Genomic DNA, 18,191 nt, shown 5'->3' with positions numbered 1-18,191 from the left:
GGATCGAGTCCCGCATCGGGCTCCCTGCTCGGCGGGGAGTCTGCTTCTCCCTCTGACCCTCCCCCCTCTCATGTGCTCTCTCTCTCTCATTCTCTCTGTCTCAAATAAATAAATAAAATCTTTAAAAAAAAAAAAAAGAACTTAACTTCATAAAATGATTCAATAATAATAACTCCCATAGGCTTTTTCTTTTTTTTTTTTTAAAGTTATTTATTTATTTATTGAGAGGGAGAGAGAATGAGAGACAGAGAGCATGAGAGGGAGGAGGGTCAGAGGGAGAAGCAGACTCCCTGCTGAGCAGGGAGCCCGATGCGGGACTCGATCCCGGGACTCCAGGATCATGACCTGAGCCGAAGGCAGTCGCTTAACCAACTGAGCCACCAAGGCGCCCCTCCCATAGGCTTTTTCAATCAAACATTAAAGAATGTCCTTTTTGGAGCACGTGGGTGGCTCAGTCAGTTGAGCATCTGACTCCGGATTTTGGCTCAGGTCATGATCTCAGGGTCGGTGAAATCGAGCCCTGTATTGGGCTCACGCTCAGCAGGGAGTCTGCTTGTCCTTCTCCCTCTGCTCCTACCCCCACTCGTGCTCACGCTCTCTCTCTCTCAAATAAATAAAATCTTTTTTTACTGTCCTTTTTTTTCTTTTATACCTGTCTTGTTTACAATAATACTCATCACAAAACTTCAGGAAATCCAGACTACAACAAAGAAGAAAATAAGGATTACCTATAATTCCACTGGACTTTTAAATATATATGCATCACACATATTTTTTTCTTAAGTAGTCTCCACGCCCAGCATGGAGCCCAACATGAAGCTTCAACTCATGACCCTGAAATCAAGACCTAAGCTGAGAACAAGAGTCAAATGCTTAGCCAACTGAGCCATCCAGGTGCTCCATGCATCATATGTTTTTAAGTGGAACTCAATTTGCTGAGTTGTGTTTTTTTTGAACAACAACCCCCCCCCCCGCCACCTCCCTTCTAATTTTTCTTTGTTTGTTTGCTGAGTTTTTTTTTTTAACAATGTCTTTCATTTAATGATGGATTGTGGACATCATTGCATATTCATAAATATAGATATACCATATTATATTCTTTTTTAAAAAGCATGGAGGAGAAAGCAATATTTATAGTACTAAGCATAAATGTCTTTAGGGATTTTTTTTTAAAGATTTTATTTATTTATTTGTCAGAGAGAAAGAGAGAGCACAAGCAGGCGAAGCAGCAGGCAGAGGGAGAAGCAGGGAACCCGATGCAGAACTTGATCCCAGACCCTGGGATCATGACCTGAGCCGAAGGCAGATGCTTAACCAACTGAGCCACCCAGACGTCCCTTTAGTGACTTTTTTTAAATTGAGGAATAAAATACATAAAGTGCATAAAGTTTCATGTATATCCCAATAAATTTTTACACACGTAAATGTGTTTGTTTTCTTGGGCTGCCATAACAAAATACCATAGACTGAGTGCCTTAAACAACATAAATTTATTTCTCACACTTTGGGAGGCTGGGAAGTCCCAGATCAAGGTGCTGGCAAGGTAGGTTTCATCCTGAGGCATCTTTGTCTTGGAGAAAAAGAGAGAAGAGAGAACTTGCACTCACAAGCTCTCTGATGTCTCTTCTTAGCAGGGCACAAATATTACTAGATCAGGCCTTCACCTTTATGACTCGCTTAACCTTAAAGGCCCTGTCTCCAGTGTCACACTCACTGGAGGGTCATGCTGGGAGTTACCTTCAACATGTTAAATTGGGGGGGGGGGAGGCACACAATTCAGTCCATAGCAGTAAAGTTATTTTTTAAGAAGAATAAAGCTTTCTATACTATATTACTTAAGTTATATATCTGCATACACAAATCAAACGAAAAAATGATTTTATTGGATAATTTAGGAGAATGATTTTTGTGGATCCTTTGGAATTTGTTCCCTACTGGAACATAAACTCCATGTGGGCAAAGATTTGTGCCTTTTCTCTTCATTGCTAAATTCTCATGTCCATAACACAGTGAGTAGCGTATAACTGGTGCCCATTATTTATTGAATGAACAATGGAATGTTTTCTTTTTTCTTTCTTTTTTTGGAGGAGGGAGGCAGTATCAGAGCTTAGGAGTCACAGAACACTAAGACAGACTACCTTGATTGAATCTCAGTTCTATTACTTACCAGTTCTTTTACCTTGGACAAGTTACTTAAGCTCTCTGTGTCTTAGTTTTCTCTTCTGCAAAATGGGTATTTCAGGGTTGTTGTGGTAAGAGTTAATTAATAGGTTTAAACCATTTAGTATAGGATTTAATATATACTAGGTAGAAGTAAATACCTTGAAGTAGGTAATGTTAGATATTTGCATTTACGGTTAATTGTCCTTTTTATATGCAGTCACAACCTAAGAAAATATCCTGTGAAGTCAGTTATATGGGATGATGGTTGCCTTGGCTTTTGATAAAGAAATATTGAGACATAGCGGTATGTGACTTGTGATATTTAAAGTAAGGCAGTATATTTGCATTTTCCTGGAATTGTTTATTAGCTGGATTTTTATAATTATGTAATCACTAGTTTACAAGCTCTGAACCTAGTTTGAGCCCCTAAATTCTATATATGCATGCAACATCTATGAAGTCATTAATTTGTGGATATATATAGTCTCCTATCTTTTGGACCCCGTTATGATTTTTAAAAATACAAATTTATATCCTCCTTTAGTTATTAGGCATTTTCGCAAGCAGTGAAAGCTGAAAGTACAACTATTAACATGCAGATCCCATAGGGGGGAAAAATGGGAAAAAGAAATAAAAACAAAAACAAAAAAACATGCAGAATCCCTAAATCTGGGGATGATGAAAAGGGAGTCCTCAAAAAAATAAATAAATGAAATAAAAATGAAAGAACAACTGCTTAAAAAACAAACAAAAAAACCCCACTTCTTTAGTGGCTCCATTATATAATTTCCATATATGAGGAAATTCTTGTAATTTCATATTAATATATTGTAAATCTTGATCTCCTAATCAGAATTGTAGAGAATCTCTTTCCTGTGTTTGCCTGTAACTATGAAACCAGAGGTCCACTTTTGGCCCAGGGCTTGGAGGCCAGCCTGGGCGTAAACTACAACTCCCAGGATTCCTGGGTGGGAGCTCCCGGAAGTTGTGGTCCATTCTTGCATTCCGCTACCGCCCACCCTACCTATCCTGTCGCAACCCGTGCCCTGGGCTCGGGCTCCGGATGGGTACCGCCCATGGTCATCTCCTGGAATTTTCTTTATTGCTTTGTCATTTTTTTTTTTTTTTCTTTCTCGAGTTGTCATTTTTCTGTTGTGTTTCCCCTGTTAGCTGTTACGCACACCCAAGGACGACTGCTGAGGAGAACCTGAGAGCAAGTGTTAACCCGGAAGGTGTGAACCCGGAAGTGAAAGTGATACAGTGTCTGTCGGGCTGAAATGTAGCAGGTCACAGAAGGTTCCGGCTTCAGAAAGGAAAGCTGTCGTCCTTTGTTCTTTTTCTTAGGTACTCACAATTATTTTTTTTCCTCCTTTTTTTGATCTTAGAAAAAGTATTTTTCCACCCCCATTTTTTTTTTCCATGTTGCCTCGGTAGGATCACTCCGTGTACTGAGTTACGAAGTGTGGCGTACACGTGTTGCTGCAGCGCAGGCTTAGTGTCACTTCTGACCTGCCGACTCTGAGAATCGTTCCTAGAGTATCAGAGTAACGCTGCTACTGCGGTGGGTGATGGCGAAGACGGGCCGTGCTCGGGCGCAGGTAACCCCAGCGAGTGGTTTGTTGTGGTGGTTCTGTTTTTTCTCTTAACATTGAGGTCCAAGATCGTAAGAGTTACTCATTCTACCACTGTTTCTAGGGTGGAAATTTTAGCTAGAAGTGTTCTAACAAAAATGTGTCATCCTTTTGTCTGTTTTTTCAAATGGACACACTTCTCTGATGTGCTTGAGACTAGGTGTAAAGACACACGGGAACTTCTGCTGAAGGACTGTAACGTGTGTGGCTGCTGGGCATTGGTGCGTTTTTCCACAGTCTTTTTCCAAATGGGCTTCAGATGTTAAAGTTCATTGGCAGAATCCTGCAAAGTCTGAATGTTTTGGAGACCATTCTGAATGTGTTATTTTCTAGGAGATAATGATATTCAAGTTAGCTGACTTACAATGATCAAATGAGTTAATAAATGAATGCACCGCCTAGTGTAGTAGGAACACGGGAAACAGTAAAAGTTGATTCTCATAAAATTTTGACCCTTATTTCAACTTTGAACCTCAGAATTTTAGGAGCAGAGTGTTTTTCCTAAAATACTTTATCTTTTCCCTTTCTTAATAAAACTATTCTGTGCTTTTGTTAGCTTTTGATTATGTCTATTAGACGGGTGAAGAACAGGAAATTCATGTACACAGCCAGTTTCACCTAACTTGTAATTTTTTAAAGTAACTATTTTTTCCTGATTGTGACAGTAATACGTGCTGTGGGTATAAAAATATTAAAAACACCGAAAGGTAGAAAAAACAAAGCAAGCAAAAGGTATCCACAATCCCACAACTAGAAATCATCTTATTAACGTTTTGGTATGTTTGTTTTTTAGGTTGTTTTTTTTCCCAAAAAAATATTGTTTACCTTTTTTACTTATATATCATATATCATAGAAAATCTTGAAAACCTAATTGAGATTATATTGTTTTGCATTCTGCTTTTTTCACTTAATGCGAATAATGCCACCCTCCCTTTTTACCTGGCCTACTTTCTTAGTCTGTTACTATCTGAAGTTTTCCTCCTTCAGGATCTTAGCTGAAAGATAAGCACCTGATTGTAGAATTGAGAATGGAAAGCGCTGAGCTCCGAACAGGCAAACTGCATTCTAGTATGAGCTCTGCCTCTGGCTGGCTGAGTAAATAATCATGATTAAGTTACTTGACTTCCTTGGACATCTGGATACCTAAAATTAAAGAATTAGACAAGAAAACAGTTAGTATTTCCTTCAAACTTTAGAAATCTCTGTGTATGTGAACCACCTAAAACTTGCATGATTATTTCATACCTTTCAAGTGCTTGTTGACGTACTCAATTCTAGATCCTGGATACTTTCTAGGAAGTAGCTGATTGAACCCAGTCTATTGATGTATTTATTAATTATGCTTCTACTCATTTGCCATCGTTAATTATATACATTGAGTAAATAGAAAACCGTGCTATCTTCACTTATTTTAATATGTTAGATTCAGAGGTATGAAGAATTATTTTCCTTTTATGAATTACTGAATTTTCAGACTGTGTTTGGAGCTGCCTGTGCCCATGAACGGAACAAGATTTCTTGAGGCTCCTTCCAGCTTTTGTATTTGTAGAGTTGTTGTTTTTTTTTTCAGATTGTGTTTATTATATTTCAGATGCTGAGATGAATCGTCACCTGTGTGCTTGGCTTTTTAGACATTCATCTCTTAATGGTCCCCGCCAGTACCACCTCCAGCCCCAATCTCATCAATTTACACAGATCCATCTTGATACAAGGCTGTGGATTTTTAGACAAAACCGGAATCGCATTCTCCATCATCTGCTAAATAAGAATTGTCCCAGGAGATACTGTCATCAGTCCAAGATGCTGTGGAAGAATAAAGCACTACAGAAATACATGGAGGACCTGAATAAGGAGTACCGGACGCTTGATGAGTGTTTGCAGCATATGTCTGTGAATGAAGGGGACCGGAAGTCCTTGAATCGAAGGCATGCTGAGTTGGCACCACTTGCAGCCATTTACCAAGAAATTCAGGAGGCTGAGCAAGCAATTGAAGAATTAGATTCAATGTGTAAAAGTAGGTAAAAGATATGTGTGTGTAAAGAATGTAATTGATTTTATAGGTTAAAGCTTTCTTGAATGCAGTTTTTTAAAAAGCTTAGAATGAATACACTCTATACTCAGAGAAGACAGGATTCTACCCTGGGTGTTTGATGTATTTTGGCTACTAAAAATCAACTACTAAGAGACCAAACTCCTCGTGGTGCTTGCCAAGAAGTTTTTAGGGTCTAGGAGACTGAATATTGACCTTTACCAAAGCTTTAATTTACTGAGCAGGCCTTTACTGAGCACTTGCCTACATACATAGCAGAGACACAGAAATACAGTTCCTACCCCATCAAAGGGTATTATTTCATCCAGGTATTATTTCATCATCCCAGAAAGAACCCTGCACCTTGTAGCCACGTGGCCCAATTCCCCCTTCCCTACCAACCCGAGGCAACTGCTAATCTACTTTCTAGATTTACTTATTTCAGGCATTGTATATAAGTGGAGTCATATAATTGGTCCTTTGTGACTGGCTTCTTTCATTTAGCATAATATTTTCAAGTTTCATCTATGTTGTAGCATGTATTTGTATTTCATGTCTTTTTATTGTGGGACTATATTCCATTGTATGGATCTACCACATTTTATTTTTATTTATCCATTTATCACTTAATGGATATTGTGTTGTTTCCACTTTTTGGTTATTATGAACAATGGTGCTACAATTGCCTATCATAACTCTATATTTGACCTTTTGAGGAGTTGCCAGACTGTTTTCCAAAGTGGCTGCACCATTTTTACTCTGCCCTTTTGATTCTAGCTATCCTAGTGGGTGTAAAATGGTATCTGAGTATGGCTTTGATTTGCATTTCCCTGATTAATGATGTTGAGCATCTTTTCATGTGCCTGTTGGCCATTTGTATCTCATCTTTGGATAAATGACTGTTCAGATCCTTTGCTCGTTTTTAAAATGAGTTATTTGTCCTATTAATGAGTTGTGAGAGTTCTTTATATTATAGCCACAAATTCCTTATCAGATATATGATATGCAAAACTTTTCTCCTCTGGGTTATCTTTTGAAGCACCATAATTTTTTAGTTTTGATGATGTCAAATTTCCCTTTTTTTCTACTGTTGCTTGTGTTTTGGTGTTACATCTAAGAAACTGTTGTGTAACCCACGGTTACAAAGGGTACATCTGTGTTTTCTTCTGAGGTTAAATTTTTTTTTTAAAGATTTTATTTATTTGTTTGACAGAGAGAGTGAGAGAGAGACAGAGAGAGAGAGAGAGAGACCACGAGCAGGGGGAGGGGCAGAGGGAGAAGCAGGCTCCCGCTGAGCAAGGAGCCCAATATAGGATTCAGTCCCAGGACCCCAGGATCATGACCTGAGCCGAAGACAGACACTGAACCAACTGAGCCACCCAGGTGTCCCGAGAGTTAAATTTTTTAACCTTACATTTAATTCTTTGATCTGTGTGAGAGGTGTTTATTGCTAGTTTTGATATTTCTTAGTGTTGCTATTGCCTTAACATTTTTTCTCATATGACAATTTTCCAAAATGTACAGAAGTTGAGAGAAAAACACAATGGACTAACCTGGGATTCAACATTTATCCCGATAGTGCTATAGGCTTTTAGTTCCTAAACTTTCTTCTGTGCTCCATTCTGTTCCATTAAGTGTTAGAGATGTTAAGCAATGTCAAGGCCACTCACAGTTATACCTGTAAAGTCCTGGATTTCCTACCTTCTATTGGTGGTACCATGAGTTTCTCACTATGCTTAATGAGGATTTTTTTTTTTTTACTCTGCATTATGCCACTCAAATTTGTAATTAATTAGTTTGGGGAAGGTTCTTTGCATATAATAGGAACTTACTAAATGCTTATAAATTAAGTTGACATAATCTCTTTCAGCCTTGGTTGTATCACCAGTATACAGTGATGTATACATTGTATCACCAGTATAACTGAGATTGGATTGGATTGTTTCTGAAGTCTCTTCTAGGTCTAAAAGTCTGCTCTTCTGTAATAACAGTGATAAAAGCAACATTTACAGCCCTACCATGTGCTAGGCACTAAGCTAAGTATTTTACAAATATTATCTCATTTGAATATTCACAATAATCTTACAAGGTAGGAATTATTATTAATGTCCCCATTTTATTGATGAAGAAACTGAGAGCTTAAAATGCCAAAGGTCACTCAGCCAATCAGGCAAGGAGCAAGGATTTGAACCCAATCAGTGAGATTCCACAGCCTCTATTCTTAGCCACTGCACAATGAGTCCAGTTCCAACAGAGTCTGCCTCTGTAGTGTACCTTTCATGAGTCCCCTTCTTATATCTTTATTATATCTCATCCTGGATAGTTACAATACATTCCTAACTTGTCATGCCACTTCCAGGCTTTCCCAGTCCACGTACAACTGTAATCAGATTACTCCCCTGCTCAAAATTTTCAGTAGCTCCCATTGCCTATAAATATAGATTTCTTGATTTGTTATTTAAGAGCATCTGCAGAAGGGCCCCTGGGTGGCTTAATCAGTTAAGCATCTGCCTTCAGATCAGGTCATGATCCTGGGGTCCTGTGATTGAGTCTGCTTCTCTAGCTCCCTCTCCCTGCCCCCCACTTGTGCTCTCTCTCTCTCTCATAAATAAATAAAATCTTAAAAAAAAAAAAAAAAGAGCTTCTGCAAAGTGACACCAGCCTTTCTGTATAGTGTATTAATTCCCTTTGCATATGCTACCTTCCAAGAAAAATAAAGAACTTGCTGTTCCCTGAATATACATACCCATGTCATCCCATATCTGTCTTTGCACACATTGTTACCCACCAATTTTACCTTGTTAAAATTCATTTCACTTATAAAGTGTGGCTTGGATGTCATACTTTGGCTTCAATCCCCTCTGCAAAACAAAAATGTTACCTTTCTCTGTTTTGAATTTTGATCCTTTATATAATTGTCTTAATTTCTGTCCCTTCCTTCATTATGTGTTCCTCAAAGACTGAGCCTATGTCTTACTCATTTTTAGATTTCCTGCAGCACCAAACATAGGATATAATAGACTCTCAAACCTTTCTTGATATAATGAAATTGAATTAGGTTAGATTTCACACATCAGTAAATAATAAGAGGGCACAAAAATAATTTTATGTGACTGCACATCAGGTTTTTCTGATGTCTTTGACCCAGCAGGTACCTATATGAAGTAATGTCAGCCTAGTTTCCATTTGTGGTATAAGTGCATAATGTGGGGCCACTAGTGATATTAAAATTCTGCAACAGATGATCCATAATTAGAATTTAGTTCAGATGGCATCTATCCAGGAAGCCTTCCTCAAGTGCTAAGGTCTCGGTTAGACCCACTCCTTTATGCCTTCATGGCACTGTCCTGTCACATTCTGTGATCGTGTCTACATGTCGATCTTTCCTACCAGACTGAGCCCTTAAGGCCTGGAACCATGTTTTATTCATCCCTGTGTCCCCAACAACTGGCAGAGTATCTGGTGCATAGTAAGTGTTAGATGTTGAAAGTATGAATGAGGCATAGAATCCCACCAGACCTTAATGACTTCCATGACCAGGAAAGAAATTTCAAAGAGCCTTCTCTGTTTTATAATTATGATTTTTCATTTCTGTTTTCTTCTTTACTATTAAGAATCAAACATTTCTATATCACCTTGCAAGCATCACCACTAACAAATGGAGTCTAGGTATCTAGAGCAATGGAGTCAAAGGTTATGAGATCTACTATCTCTCATTGTTAGCTTTTTTGTTGGGAGTTCCAGGATTTAACTTTCTGCTTTTGAAATGATGTGAAAAGGACCATTGTTTCCATAAAGCAGAGGTTACAAAGATGTTTTGTTTGACTTACAGGGTGTTTTTAAAAACTGTTTACTAGGTATAAATATTTCAAGAGATTTCAAAATTCTAAGAGTTCTTATTTCTGACTTGGGAGGAAAAAAAAATAATGGAGACTCCAGCCCTCCTGGATTACCCACAGTGTCCTGAGTAATGGCTGCTACCTTTAAGACAAGAAGTGGTCACTCCATTTACTCCAAAACTTACCTTATTTGAGTTTATATTTAATTAACCAGTCCTTTTTCAAGCTTGTTTTATTAATCATTGATTCCTGTAATTGGTTCTAGACATTCAAATCATAAACTCTTTGGGGCAGTGATCATATTTCTTTACACAATGAATTTTTTTTAGATATGCTTCACAAGTACTTATTAATATTCTTTAACTATTCTAACTCTTCTTTTGTATAATCCCTCCTTCACAACTGAAATAAAATTTATAGACAGAATTAGGTAGCTATTTAAGAGTTTCCCTGTATTTAAAAACATTTATAATTTTTGTTGATGGTTTGTAGGTCTAAATAAACAAGATGAAAAGCAGTTACAAGAACTCGCATTGGAAGAGAGGCAAACCATTGCTCAAAAAATCCATCTATTATACAGTGAGGTATGTTTTAGGAGGTAAACTACTCAATTGTGTTAATATAAAAGAATACTGTTTTACTGAGCTATGCTTTGGTGTTCAAAGTACTTTCTAAACACGAGTTTATTAAATCTTCTTTTATGATAAATGATTAAGCTGGGTTTAGTACTGTAATTTGCTACAGAATGAGATTGAAGCCATTGGGATGCTGAAGAATAAAACATCACTTTCCCCCTCACCTCCTTGAGTAACTATTCCAAAGCTGTTAACTTGCCAGGTGAGGAGACAGATGCTGGTAAAGAAATTTAGTTCACCAAGAGGAAGAATCAGGGGTTCTTAAGCCTTAGAAAAGGGGAGTGGTTCATAGTGATTGTGTTAATTAAGGATTGAAAATTTGCTTTCTGGATAGAGTGGAATCAATCCAAACGTATAGACACTGTTGGTTCACGCAAGTCTTTAGCTCCTTGTAATTCGATGGGTGATTTGTCTAAAAGACCAACGAAAACCACAGTGCCATATAGCATCTATATCTTCTTCCCTTCTGTCCTATTTGCCGTTGTCCTGCCTTTAGTCCCCCTACTCCATAGAGGGGCTTGTTGAGGAGAAGGAGGTGGAGGTCTCAGTTACTGTTATCACTGATCTAACTAGCAAGTCAAAGGCAGAAGGATGGTGTCACTCTTGGTCTGATGTTCCCTCCCACAGACTACCATTTCTAACAGAGATGGAGTATTTAAAAAATTGGCAGTAGGGAGAGTCATGACACGTAGGTAATTTGATTTGAAAAACTTTTTAGTAATAAACAAAAAATAAAATTGCATCCCTTTTCTTCTTTAGAGGGAAGCTAGTTACTTTTTTAGGAAGCCCCTTGTTTTCTTGTCACAGCTCAGAAACTATTTAAGCCTTATCCTGGGAGTCCTCAATATATTCTTTAAGCAGAACAGCATTACTGAGAACACAGGGCACGACCTGGGGCCCACTGTCATCTGTGGCAGGAGAGAATACACAATCATATATAAAGAGTCCTCATTTTCTCCAAGTGAACACTTTCAAAGCTTTACTTCATTCATTAGATGAAAGAAGCTACTGTTCAGAACTAATAAGAGGCAAAATCTGAAAAAAATTGAATGGAACACTCTAGACTTTGATCTAAACTTGGGCATTTTAGAAAATTAAGATAATCTGATAGCATTGTGGAGAATACCCTGACAAGTAACTCCATTGTTTGCATTAATTGATCACTTATTTTAGGTCTAATGCAGTCTACTTATTATAGCATTTAATGACTAGACCTCATTGGGATGCTATATGATTTTGTTAATTACTGATTTTTTTTTTTTAATGTTTGGAGGTCTTTTGTCCAAAATCAAGCAGTAGTATATCATGGAAAATATACACACAAATGCTGATTTTTTTTTTTTTCCATTTTCAGCTTTTCCAGAGTCTAGTGCCAAAGGAGAAATATGACAAAAATGATGTTATTTTAGAGGTGACATCTGGAAGAACTACTGGAGGTCAGTTAAATAATTTTATTATAAATGATCTAAAAAAACACTTAAATTTTACCTTGGTTTGACACACTATAACTTTAAAAGTCCACTAAATGTGTTTCACTATGGAAACAGTTACTCCCTATTTCCCAAAGGGCCTGTACCTAAGAATGGCTCTCTTAAAAAATCTGTGCTGACTGAATATTTTTTGTATTTTTTTAGGTGATATCTGCCAGCAGTTTACTCGGGAAATATTTGATATGTACCAGAATTATTCAAGCTATAAAAACTGGAAATTTGAACTCCTGAATTACACACCAGCTGATTATGGTAGGCATATTTGAAGATTTTGTCCATAGATGATGCTGAAAATTATTTTACCTCTGATCTTAGTTAGAACTGTGTTGTCCCATTTTTTAATTTTTTTTAAGATTTTATTTATTTATTTGAGAGAGAGAATAAGATAGAGCATGAGAGGGGGAAGGGTCAGAGGGAGAAGCAGACTCCCTCCTGAGCAGGGAGCCCGATGCGGAACTCGATCCCAGGACTCCAGGATCATGACCCGAGCCGAAGGCAGTCGCTTAACCAACTGAGCCACCCAGGCACCCTGTCCCATTTTTTTAAAGATTTTATTTATTTTTGCAAGAGAGAGAGCATGCACGAGTTGGGGGAGGGGCAGAGGGAGAAGCAGACTCCCTGCTGTGCAGGGAGCCCAATGTGGGACTTGATCCCAGGACCCTGGGATCATGATCTGAGCAGAAGGCAGGAGCCCCCTGTTGTCCCATTTTTTAAAATGTTTTATCTATATCTACTAAATGCTGTAATGCAGGCTCATCAATCTCAGTAGCTTTACCAAAGTAGAGGTCTTAAATGCAAGAAGAAAGTGGGAGGTAGTGAAGGAAGGAATGTCTGAATTAGAGAAAATTTCCCTGGGGAGGATAGATAGGTACCTTGCCTTGAAAATCATTGTTCTCTGTATTCAAAGAAAGATACATTAAGGTTTTTTACTCTAAAGAACTTTATCATTTATGTGATAACAATCTGAAAGTATTATCATTTAGACTAAGTGGCCAATGATATATTAGATTTTTTTTTTAACTTCTTAAAAATTTTTTTTTTTAGAGAGAGAGGGACAGGGAGGGGAGGGGCAGAGGGAGAGGGAGAGAGAATCTCAAGCAGGCTCCATGATCAGCGCAGAGCTTGATGCAGGGCTCATTCTCACGACCTTGAGATCATGACCTAAGCTGAAATCAAGAGTTGAATGTTTAACCACCCAGGAGGCCCTAATTTCTTAAATTTTTAAAATCTCAAAGTGCACATAACAGAATAATCTTTCCAAGGATCTGGTTTGCCAGTGTTCCAGCCTTACGCCTCTCCTCATCACTCTGCCAAATCCACTGAAATCATTTTTCATAAAGGATTTTATGAACTTTTTTTAAGCTCTCTTTTGAATATATTCTATCTGTCTTATATTCTTATCATTGAAATGTTGAAGTTAAAGATAATCTCCCGGGGCCACTGGGTGGCTCAGTCGGTTAAGCGGCCGACTCTTGATTTTGGCTCAGGTCATGATCTCAGGGTCTTGAGATCAAGACCCAGTGGCGCCGAGTCAGGCTCCACACTCAGCGGGGAGTCTGCTTCTCCCTCTCCCTCTGCCCCTCCCCCTGCTTGTGCACGCTCTCTCTAAAATAAATAAATAAATCTTAAAAAAAATCTCCCTATTTCATATTCTCTCATAAAAATTTTCCTCACATTTTTATTCTCTCAACTTCTTTATTCATTGTCCTTATTAGCATTTTTTCTATCTTCCCTTTTAGCGTCATGTGTGAGTTTCTTGACTTTTCATCTACTGTCCTTTTTTTTGATGTATTCGATTTTTATGGAAATGCAGAAAAAGTTAATCATTTGTCTTTATTTTTAAGTTGGGCTGATAAAAACTTACACAATGTAAACAATATCAAACAATACAAGTCCTTAAACTTTTATTTTATTTTTTTTAAAGATTTATTTATTTTAGAGGGAGAGAGAGAGAGAATGAGCAAGGGGAGGGACAGAGAGAGAGGGAGAATCCCAAGCAGACTCCCCACTGAGCACAGAGCCCGATATGGGGCTCGATCCCAAGACCCTGATCAGGATCATGCCCTGAGCCGAAACCAAGAGTTGGACACTAAACTGACTGAGCCATCTAGGCACCTCAAGTCCTTAAACTTCTATTTATTTATTTTTATTTTTTATTTTTTTAAGATTTTATTTATTTGACAGAGAGAGACACAGCGAGAGAGGGAACACAAGCAGGGGGAGTGGGAGAAGGAGAAGCAGGCTTCCCGCAGAGCAGGGAGCCCAATGCGGGGCTCAATCCCAGGACCCTGGGATCATGACCTGAGCCAAAGGCAGACGCTTAACTGACTGAGCCACGCAGGCGCCCCTTGGTACAGGTTTTAAATACAGTCAGTGGTCAGGAAGGGGAATTGAGAGCAGAGGGAAGACACAGCCAGAGCATCCACCTGGTGGAAAAGATCTTGATGTGTGTGTAGGACAATGAGGAAGCCAGTCTACCCAGAGCATATTTGTGGTGGGAAGACATAGTAAAAGGTAAAAGATCTATATGATTGGAAGAGAAACTGGAGTATGTGATGGGAAGACATAGGAAATGAGTTCAAGGGGGTAGAGTTTGAACAGCCTTAAAAGCAGAACAGGCCTTGATTGTTAGAGAGTAGAGACCTATTGAAGATTTTATCAGTAAGCATATGATTTGGGGGCACTTGGTTGCTGCAGTCGGTTAAGCGTCCAGCTCTTGGTTTCGGCTCAGGTCATGATCTTAGGGTTGTGAGATTGAGCTCTACGTCCGGCTTTGTGCTCAGTGAGGAATCTGCTTCAGACTCTCTCTCCCTCTGCCTCCCCATCCCCCACTCACTTGCTCTCTCTCTCAAATAAATAAATAAATCTTCAAAAAAAATAAGCACATGATTTGATAAATACATATCTTAGGAAGATTATTTAGACAGCAGTGTGCAGGATGGATCAAGAGGCGCGATTTAAGGCAAACAGCAGAGAGGTTACTAGAGCAATCCCGGTGTGACTAAGACTTAGACCTGGCATAGACCTGTGGCAGACCTTCACAGGAAAAACGGACAAAAGAGGGGCCGGTGCTGGCCCCTGTGTCCTGCGTGCAGTGCAGGTGATCTGATCCTCACAGCCCTGTGAGATAGATAGTATTAACCCCATTTTACAGATGAGGAGCTGGGCTCAGAGAGTAAGTGACTAATCCAAGATCACACAGTTAAGTAATGGTGGTCCTGGGACTGAACTTATGTTTGTCAGATCCAGAGCCACACTACATCCCAATAGTCTGTTCTGACACAAACAAGATGAGCCACGGGGATTCTAATCTTCCTAGCCAGAAAGACTGATATTCATTCAAGTTGGAGAGCAGAGCCCATTCGGGAAGAATAATGGTAAGTTGTTTTTGAATTACTAACTCTGTGGTTATTGTGAACACCCATTTAGAAATACCCAGTAAATGCTGTTGTGTCAGCAGAGCTTTGGTGAGAGAACACAATTAAGGAGAGAGATTCAGTAGCCGTTAGCACAGAGGTAATACCTGACGCCGAGAGAATATATGAGGGAGAGTCTAGGGAGAGGGAACATTCAGGGCGCCAAACCTTAGGGAACGGCCACACTGAGAAAGATTGACTCGTTGGCAAACGAAAGAGAGGAGTCTGATAAGCAGGAAAAGGATGAGTACAGTATAATATTACGGAAGCTAGAGATGAGAAAGTTTTAAGGGAAATATAATCAGGAACAGCATAATGATGTAATGTATGGTGACTAACATAACAATAAAATTTCAAAAAATCAGGAACAGCAGCATTTTGGGGCATCTTGGTAGCTCAGTTGGTGGAGAATATGACTCTTCATCTCAGGGTTATAGGTTCGAGCCCCACGTTGGGTGCAGAGCTTACTTGAAAAAACAATAAAATCTTTAGAAACAGCAACATTATAAAAGAGAGAGAAGTGGCAAATGTCAGCAGTGACCTCTCTCAGATATTTTGAATCCAGTTTTTAAGAACGAAAGATGAACTCAGTAGTTACAGGAAGAGAGATTCTGTGCCAGGGACGTAGAGCAGCCTAAATAATCACTAGACAATGGTTGGGCAACCTTTCTTTTAGATAGACTGGCTTACTAGCAAAATAAAATAATGGTACTAAAAAAGTAAAAAGGACAGGGGCACCTGGGTAGCTTGGTTGGTTCAGTATCCGACTCTCAATCTCAGCTCAGGTCTTGATCTCAGGGTTGTGAGTTCAAGCCCCGCATTGGGCTCTACACACTGGGCATGGAGCCTACTTAAAAAAAAAAAATTTTTTTTTCTAATTAAAAAAAATCAAAAGGACTTTTTTTAAGGAAGGAAAAATTTATTAAATATTTTACTCTATATTTTTAAAATTAAAGACTAGGAGGGACGCCTGGGTGGCTCAGTCAGTTAAGCATCTGCCTTCGGCTCAGGCTTTAGCTCAGTCATGATCCCAGGGTCCTGAGATCAAGTCCCGCGTCAGCTCGCTGCTCAGCGGGGAGCCTGCTTCTCCTTCTACCTGCCACTCCCCCTGCTTGTGCTCGCGCGCTCTCTCTCTGACAAATAAATAAATAAAATCTTTAAAAAAAAAATTAAAGACTAAGAATAAACCTCTACTCATTAAAATTAGAAAATAATATTTAAAAATTGATTTATTTATAATCGGGAGAAGAAAAAGATATGAATAGGAAGACTAACATAGAGAAGGGGTGAAAAACACCTATCTTATAAAGTATGCATACTAAATAACATGTGTATATATTTTAATGTTTACTTGAAATGGAGAGGAACTCACAGAGATTCACACAGCACTAAAAGCTAAGGTTGAAAAGAAACATACTTTGAGGCAAAAATTCAGACATCAGGTGACTTAAAGCCTTGTAGTTTTGTGATTAGAGGTACAGAGAGGGACAGTACTCAAGCATTCCATGAATAGTCCAAGCTAAATGATTACAAGATAGTTTTTGTGGCAGCAGGGGAGGGCGATAGCTCTGGATATGAAGTACAGGTCCGACACTTTTTTTTTTTTTTTTTAAGATTTGATTTATTTATTTGACAGAGAGAGACACAGCGAGAGAGGGAACACAAGCAGGGGGAGTGGGAGAGGGAGAAGCAGGCCTCCTGCTGAGCCGGGAGCCCGATGCGGGGCTCGATCCCAGGACCCTGGGATCATGACCTGAGCCGAAGGCAGACGCTTAACAACTGAGCCACCCAGGCGCCCAGTCCGACACTTTTTATTCTGTATACCTGGCATCTGATAAATTGAAATCTCTTCCAAGCTAAAGGGATTCTATGAAAAGTTATGTTATCTCTTCCCTCCCAACAGATTGATGTTTATAATTATGTCTTGTTATTTTCTGCCTGCTAGTTAAATTCAGGGAGAGGTCACTTCGAGTAATGTGATGGTTAATTTTACGTGTCCACAAGTGTGAGAAATAAATTTGTAAGGGGAGCCCTGGCATCCTTGAAGAGCTCTGTGCTGGCTCTTCTCTGTGGGCCACACTTGACAGTAGGAACTCTGGGTAACTAAACTGGGAAACCTAAATGCACTGGGAGTCATTGGATTTCAGGGTGGCAGGGGTCAAGGGATAGCACTCAACAGGCAAAGGCCAGGTGGTTTGGTCACTGTCACAGACGGCAGAGCCAAAACAGCAATCGGAGTGGTCTGACTTGTGCAGCCCTGTGCCATTGGCTAGTTGATCCTGCTGTCCCTAGAAGTAAAATAGATAGGAAGCCTAGTAAATTCTTACTTACCTGTATGAGCAGAAAAGTTCTAGATCAAGTGAACAGAAATGTAACTTTAATCACAGAAACAAGTCATGGCCCTTCAATCAGTTCTCAGACTTGAGCCAGTTTATGGGCCCAAACCCCTTGAATAAAGGGGAGGTGCTAGGTCCCCATGAGGAAGGACCCCAATATATTGCAAATATTTATACTGTTAACCTTACTCCCAGCTTCCTCCCAGAAGGGATCTGTGGCTTTTTCCCAGGGTAACTGTACCGTGGAGAAATGGAAATAACCAGACTTTGCAGGGGCAGCTGGACGCTGGCTCTGAACTGATACTAATTCCAGGAGACCCAGAACATCTCTGTGGCCATCCGTTGGAGAAGGGGCTTGTGGAGGTCAGGTGATGAATAGAGTTTTAGCTCAGGTCCCACTCACAGTGGGCCCACTGGGCTCCCAAACCCATCCTGTGGTGTTTTCCCCAGTTCTGGATACATAATTGGAACAGATACAATCAGCAGCAGGCAGATTCCCCATGTTCTTCCTCTGACCTGTGGAGTGATGACTATTATGGTGAGAAAGGCCAAATAGCCAGTAGAGCTGCCTCTACCCAGGAAAATAGAAACCAAAAGCAATACTGCCTTCCTGGAGAGATTGCAGAGATAAATGCCACCATCGAGGACTTG

The 18,191-nt window shown here is 39.4% G+C and overlaps 1 protein-coding gene across 11 annotated transcripts in view; it reads left to right on the top strand.

Annotated features, from left to right (window-relative positions):
* MTRF1 (mitochondrial translation release factor 1) overlaps nucleotides 1-18,191 on the top strand; it is a 68,362-nt gene that overhangs the window by 15,928 nt on the left and 34,243 nt on the right. For 6 of the 11 annotated variants that reach the window (XR_004678908.1, XM_035003296.1, XM_035003293.1 and 3 more), the window contains exons 1-5: nucleotides 3,515-3,761; nucleotides 5,387-5,809; nucleotides 10,156-10,247; nucleotides 11,653-11,734; nucleotides 11,933-12,040. Coding sequence is in view for 10 of the 11 variants with exons in the window: in XM_035003296.1 (XP_034859187.1) it covers nucleotides 5,395-5,809; nucleotides 10,156-10,247; nucleotides 11,653-11,734; nucleotides 11,933-12,040 (697 nt within the window). In the remaining variant the exon portion in view is untranslated. The other 5 variants (XM_035003288.1, XM_035003289.1, XM_035003287.1 and 2 more) reach the window with 4 other exon arrangements.

Source organism: Mirounga leonina, unplaced genomic scaffold (genome assembly GCF_011800145.1).
Source record: "Mirounga leonina isolate KUSES-001 unplaced genomic scaffold, KU_Mleo_1.0 Mir_127, whole genome shotgun sequence".
Taxonomy (NCBI): domain Eukaryota; kingdom Metazoa; phylum Chordata; class Mammalia; order Carnivora; family Phocidae; genus Mirounga; species Mirounga leonina.
Note: the sequence above shows the minus strand (reverse complement) of the source record. Positions and strands in the feature narration are given on the sequence as shown.